Source organism: Myxocyprinus asiaticus, chromosome 8 (genome assembly GCF_019703515.2).
Source record: "Myxocyprinus asiaticus isolate MX2 ecotype Aquarium Trade chromosome 8, UBuf_Myxa_2, whole genome shotgun sequence".
Classification (NCBI taxonomy): domain Eukaryota; kingdom Metazoa; phylum Chordata; class Actinopteri; order Cypriniformes; family Catostomidae; genus Myxocyprinus; species Myxocyprinus asiaticus.
Window position 1 is genome coordinate 48,260,719 of NC_059351.1, and position 6,154 is coordinate 48,266,872.

Genomic DNA, 6,154 nt, shown 5'->3' on the forward strand with positions numbered 1-6,154 from the left:
CTGCTTAGTTACCAAAAGTGAACAGGGTCATTAAAGACCCGAGATATGTAATAGTGTTGCCTCTTTTTTTTTTTTTTTTTGGGCTTCCATGTCTAAGCATTTTATTATCACAGGATACATATTTCTTCATTTATTACAAGACAAATTAGTACCATACTCATACAAAAGACTACTATATCACGCTGATTTTCAGTGCAACAATGTTGAATTATATGCGTATACACATACGCATGGCGCTGACTGACTTGATTTACATTTCACATTGCTATTTGATGAAGAAGCAACGTGGAAGTAAACTATAGCAAGTGTAACTCATGAACAGTATGATTTGGCTATTACCATTTGGGTTACTTTTTTATTTACTTAATTTCCTACTGAAATTATCTAAGTTTTGCATCTATTTAGACTCAAAAATGCTTGAGAAAATACATACATTTATGTGTAGCTTATGTGTTATGTGTAGCTCAATATGTTTTAGACAGCCAGTTGCGTCGCATGAAATTTCAGTAAGGAACAAATTAATCCTGCTCTTTATGCTTTACATGATCTCTTTGATATATGAAAGTAAAGTCAGAGTATAAATCAGAGTATATTCTATTCTGTTCTATTACTTTATAATTGTCTTGTCAAATGTTTTGAAATGTTGACATTATCTAGGCATTTTGTAGATCCATTTGTGATAGATATACTGTAAATGCAGGGTCCCTAAAGACCCGAGGTGTGTAATATTTGGGGAAACGCCCATGCATTTAAGAATATAAAAATACAAATTATGCACATATGAAAAACATTGCTATATATATATATATATATATATATATATATATATATATATATATATATTATTTTATTTATTTATTTATTTTTTATTTTTTTGTAGAGCGGAGCAAGTAAAAATCTTAATTACTGGCCAGACCAGGCTTGCAGAAAATAAAATCTTATGATTGAGCATGAGCTCTGATAATATAATATAATATAATATTACTGCCTGGGCTTAGAACATGTCCTGCTATTTGTTATAGATTCTGCCTCACCCCTGAAAATAATCAGAAATGTATGTTAAGCCTTCAGGAACATGGGAGATATCAGATATCTGATAACATAACTTCTTCCTGGAGTATTCAGTAGGCCAGGATTACTCCTTATTATAGCATTATAATGGCTCACCAAAGCAATACTCAGGTTACTTTTAATTCTTTATCACTGTTTCCAGATCAAATTTCTTCACACCAAACGTGATCAGTTCTAACACTTTAGAAAAGCATGAGGTGAGAGCATCATTCCCAGTCACCATTCACTTACCATGCTTTTCGAGGTACTCCACCATGCTCCGTACCACCACAGGAACCCCATCCTTGACAAACCCCAGCTCTCTCAGTTCCAGCAGGGACACACCGAAGACCTTCTTACCCCCTGTGGCTGTGGCTGGAGAGGGTTTGAGCAAGGGAAATTGCACCATCTTCTTCATGTCCTCCTTGATCTGGACCGCTGCCTTATTGTGCTTGGGAAAACAGAAGAGAAAGGAGCAGTCAACCACATCCACTGTTTTGACTGGCTGCATTATGAAGCCCTTTAGTCCATATTTCACCCTTTACATTAACCATGAAGATCTTTCCAAGTGCCAGGGAGAACTGACAGTGACAGGAAACAGGAGGAAGGAACCTTTCGAGTGTACAGTTACCTACAGGAGGGGTTGCCATGCACCTGTAACCAGGTGAGAGGGAACACACTCATTCAAACTGGCAGCTGACAGTATATCAGCTCAGCTGTGACTTGAGAGGTTTGCTATTGGTCTCCAGAGAAGCAAAGCTATGAGTGTTATGAACTCAGGAAATTACATTGATATGAAGAGCAAATATTTACACTTTGTATTAATTGACCTGTTGTGAAGGCAACAATTCAATAAAAATTACGATCACAATTCAGCGCTACGGGGTATGAATAAAATATAAAAATGTAAGTGGATATATCTATATTATTATTAAACTTCATTTCTCTCTCCCGGCCTTGTGGTTCGCAGTGCTCGCGAATATTCAGAGAGGGAAAACAATTCGCGGCCTTTTCTTCAAACAAAAATCTGACGCATTTCTTCGTCGCTGTGTGGAAATAAGCTAAGTAAATAATTGTGTGAGTAGGTTGAAAGGTGCAAATAAAAACGCTCTTTATTTAGTGACCCAAAGAAACAATTTCGTGGAAATAATTTGACTATTTAAAAAATTTAGTGTTGACAGCATTTTCCAAATGGCTACCATGGTAACAATATTGTTTCGGCCAAAAAGGAAAAAAAATAAAATAAAATAAATAAAAAATAGGATACATATTTCTTCGTTTATTACAAGACAAATTAGTACTATATTCATACAAAAGACTACTATATCACGCTGATTGTCTGTGCAACAATGGTGAATTAACAGTATTATATATTGTGACAAGGAGGAGGGCGTGGCCGTGCCAAGAGGATGCACGCCCAGCGCTGAGTTGCCCAATCAGCGGGAGAGAGATAAAGGAGGAGCCAGAGACGTTAGAGAGAGATAGACACACATGGAGCTATGTGTGTGTGTGTGTGTCGACGTCTGTTGTTAGGTGTCAGTTCAGCGTTTGTGTTGATTAAGGTCTTGCTGATTGTTAATCCGGTTCCCACGTCCTCCTTTCCATTAAGAAGAGACCGTTACCGTGGTGCCGAAACCCGGGAGGAAGGATGTGCTGTCGTGGAGTCCTCGCCCCTGCCGTCCACCAGAAGGCGGAGGAGCCCGCTGCCGTCCATCAGGAGGCAGTGCAGCTGAGGACCAGAGACTGGCGAACCTGTCTCTCTCTCTCCTCTCTCTCCCCTCTCTCTGCTCTCTCCTCTCTGTCTCCATCCTCCCTCCCCCTCTCCTCTCCCTCGTCCTGTTCCCACTCCCAGGCATGTGCGGATCAGACCCAGAGACCATCCTGATGTGCCAACGCTCCCTCCCTAGAAATGGGTGGCGGGGGGGGTTGGGAGTAAGTAATTCCCTGGCCTGAGTTTAGCGATGGGGGTATGTGGCGAGCAGGGTGGGGCCGAGCACCGTCTGGGCAGAGCGAGGCCAGGAAGATAAGAGGTGAACGAGTTCCACCTGTGTGCCACACTGGTCTCGCGTTCCAGAGTGGGGCAGTGGCAGTATTTAAGGAGAGGCGACAGCAGCAGACGGGGAGAGAGAGAGACACATGGAGCTGTGTGTTTGTGTGTTCGACGTGTCTGCGGGGAAGTAGCACGTGGAGTTGTTTTATGTTGTGTTTAAGCAAGAATAAATGTCTACGTGTTTCCTCCTTCCCATGCATTCCTTGAACCCTGTTACATATAATATATATATATATATATATATATATATATATATATACATATCAGGGCCATAGTAAGGTATTCTGGGCCCCCTGACTGAATATTGCTCAGGGCCCCTTTTCTATTCAAATATACAGTTTAGAATTTGTTGTGGGGGCCCCCTGGACCTGTTGGCCCCTAGAATAATTACCACATTTCACCCCACTAGCTACGGCTCTGATATATATTACTTTCGGCTTTTATGATAATACACTGATGGAAAAAAATTATTTAGCCTATTTTTAATATAATATTTAATATTTAATATTTATGTTTTTTTATATTTTAATCTTATTTAAGTTATATTAATTTAATTTTCTTAAAGATTACACAGTTACATTTGATGGAATTTTGTTATGAAATTGAAGTGTGTAAATCATAAAAAAATGACATATAGTAGCCTATCTAAAGCAACTTTTTACTGAAGTATGTTCAATTAACTGTTCTAGAGATTTTGAGTTTCTCTGGGCACTGACATTATTAAAGGGTTTTTTATTCTTCAGGAATTCAGCCATTGTATTGTCAGTGTAACCCTCTAAATGAGACAAAGAGAACAAGAATGGACTGTATTCAGGGGTTGTTAGTAGCCCTTTACTAAATGAGAAAGCCGCTTGCTCATTCTGTGCCCAGTTAAATTGCGAGCAGTGGACATCTTCTAATTGGGTCTTCTGTATCAAATGTCCTCTTTCACTGAAATGTGGCCTGAGCTGCATTGTAAACACACATATTTATATTTTCATATTCTCATGTTTTATCATTGTATGTCTCTTTCAGGCAATACCCCATGGATAAATTGAGGACAATCAGAGGAGATCTGAATGGACATACTGTACATGTACAGAGTACTGTTACCATACACGCACAACAAACAAACTCCAGCATCTGCTAACATGATAGATGTTTTAAATCTGAGAAGTTTGCTAAGGTTCCTAGTTGATTGCCTGAAGTTTGTGTTAAACACATAAGCCTGTCTGAGCTACTCTAGTCATGATGAGCAGATGTCCATGAAATCCCCCCCACTTGCCAAACAAGTGGGCTCTCACAACACTTCATATGCAAAGGGATTCACACATTGGGTGATTTAGGGTAATCTGGTACATTGTGTAATATGGGACACCTAGTTCTGTTGTATACATGACTTGCCGGATGGGTTGTCATGTGGTAAAGTCTCATTTGTTGATCTGAAGTGTTGAGGTGACTATCCTTGAAGAAAAAAATGTCAAAAGTGGAAAAAATGTCCCATTTTATTCCAATTTATTTGGCATAAACATGTAGTGCCCTGGTTATTCACAGTCAATGATAAGAATCTTAGTGCTGCCAGTTTCCATTACAAGTTCAGACAATGTTCTCTAATTACTTAATGGCACCCCCTGCTTTGACTCTGGGGGGAAGTCAGAACCCTTCCCCTTCAGTAAGCTTCTCATATCATATGAATTCCCATAGTAACTTTGCCTTGACTACCTCTAGCTGTAAAACAGTTTGTCACCTGCTTTTGAAAAATTAGCTCAAGCTGCAAATAGTGGGTCAATTTGAATGCACGGCTTTACGGAGGGTGTTAAAAAAAAAAGCAGGGTTCAATTTCATGTCTGTTTGGGAAGAAGTGAGTCTCAGCATGTTCATTCATATCTCACGCTCTCTCTCTGTGCCTCGACAAACTGGGTGGTCTTGAGAGGAACTTTCAACTTTGTAGTATTAAGCAAGGGCGTAGATTCCAGGGGGTATGTGTGTGTGTGTGTGTGGAAGGGGCGGGGGGGGTAACCCCCCCAATAATCAACCCCCCCCCCCACCATGATCAATGGAAACATGTAAATGCTTCACGCTGCAACCCCCCCAATGTTCAAGCCAAATCTACGCCCTTGGCATTAAGACATGCTAGCAACAGCTGCAGAACATCCCTACTATTATAAGGTAGACAGTGGTCACTAACATTAAGTTAACCTCTACATCACTAAACTATTACTATACATATTAGGTTTTAATTTCTTTTGCTGCATGTTTTTGTAGATGCATTAGGTGAAGTTGTTGAAGGACAGGGAGATGTTGTCACTTCCAGCTGACCCAACAGTGGAGACATTGTGAGCAAAGCGATGAGGAAGAAATGACGTTGGCTTAGTGGCTTTTTATCCAGTTTGAAGCCAAGAATGACGGGCAAGACTTAAACACACAACGATAGATGCAATAGCTGCACAATAACCTAATGTAAACACTTGCACTTACTTCCATACTGACTTAGTTAGAGGCAGTCTGACTTTGAATCCCGCTGCCTTATAAGGAGTCATCAGACAGCACTTTTTTTGTACTTACACAGATGGTTATTGCTCCAGCCCCCATTCTTCCTTTTGTTCCAGGAAGAACCTGCAATCAAAGATTGATGAATTCCCAAAGTTCCTTTTCCGTTCTTACAACAGTCTCCTTAAAATCTTACAACAAAGTCCATGGCTGAGCATGTTGTGGTTAGTTCATCTTTGATCCTGATGGATGGACTGCGATATTTCCAAAAACTTTAGAGGCGAAAAAGAGGAGTCAGCCTCCCTCTGCTAAAACCTCCGTGGAGCTTTAGGGACTCCACACCAAATGAAATCTGAGCCCCACACTCCAATTGGCTGGTCTCGTGAGTCACATGACTAGCGGGCCTAAACCTTTGAAAGTTTCTCCACATGGGGCGAATGAGGGGAGGCTTCATCAATTACCAATTCAAAACTTTTCACTGCTAATGGCAAAGGGTCGCACTTTGTTTTCTTTATACACTTTAATGAATCAATGTAAACTTTAAACTACATTTTAAACTTTGTTTTACTCTAGCTTAGATATCCC

General features: G+C 40.1%; 1 protein-coding gene across 6 annotated transcripts in view; it reads right to left on the reverse strand.

The window, feature by feature from the left end:
- Positions 1-5,899, reverse strand: part of LOC127445076 (protein FAM13A-like) — a 60,355-nt gene extending 54,456 nt beyond the window's left edge. For 4 of the 6 annotated variants that reach the window (XM_051704837.1, XM_051704833.1, XM_051704835.1 and 1 more), the window contains exon 1: positions 1,303-1,561. In XM_051704837.1, the coding sequence (XP_051560797.1) occupies positions 1,303-1,561 (259 nt within the window). Of the gene's footprint in view, positions 1-1,302; positions 1,562-5,644 lie in introns of those variants that run through there. The other 2 variants (XM_051704838.1, XM_051704834.1) reach the window with 1 other exon arrangement.
- Positions 5,900-6,154: the final 255 nt, after the last annotated feature.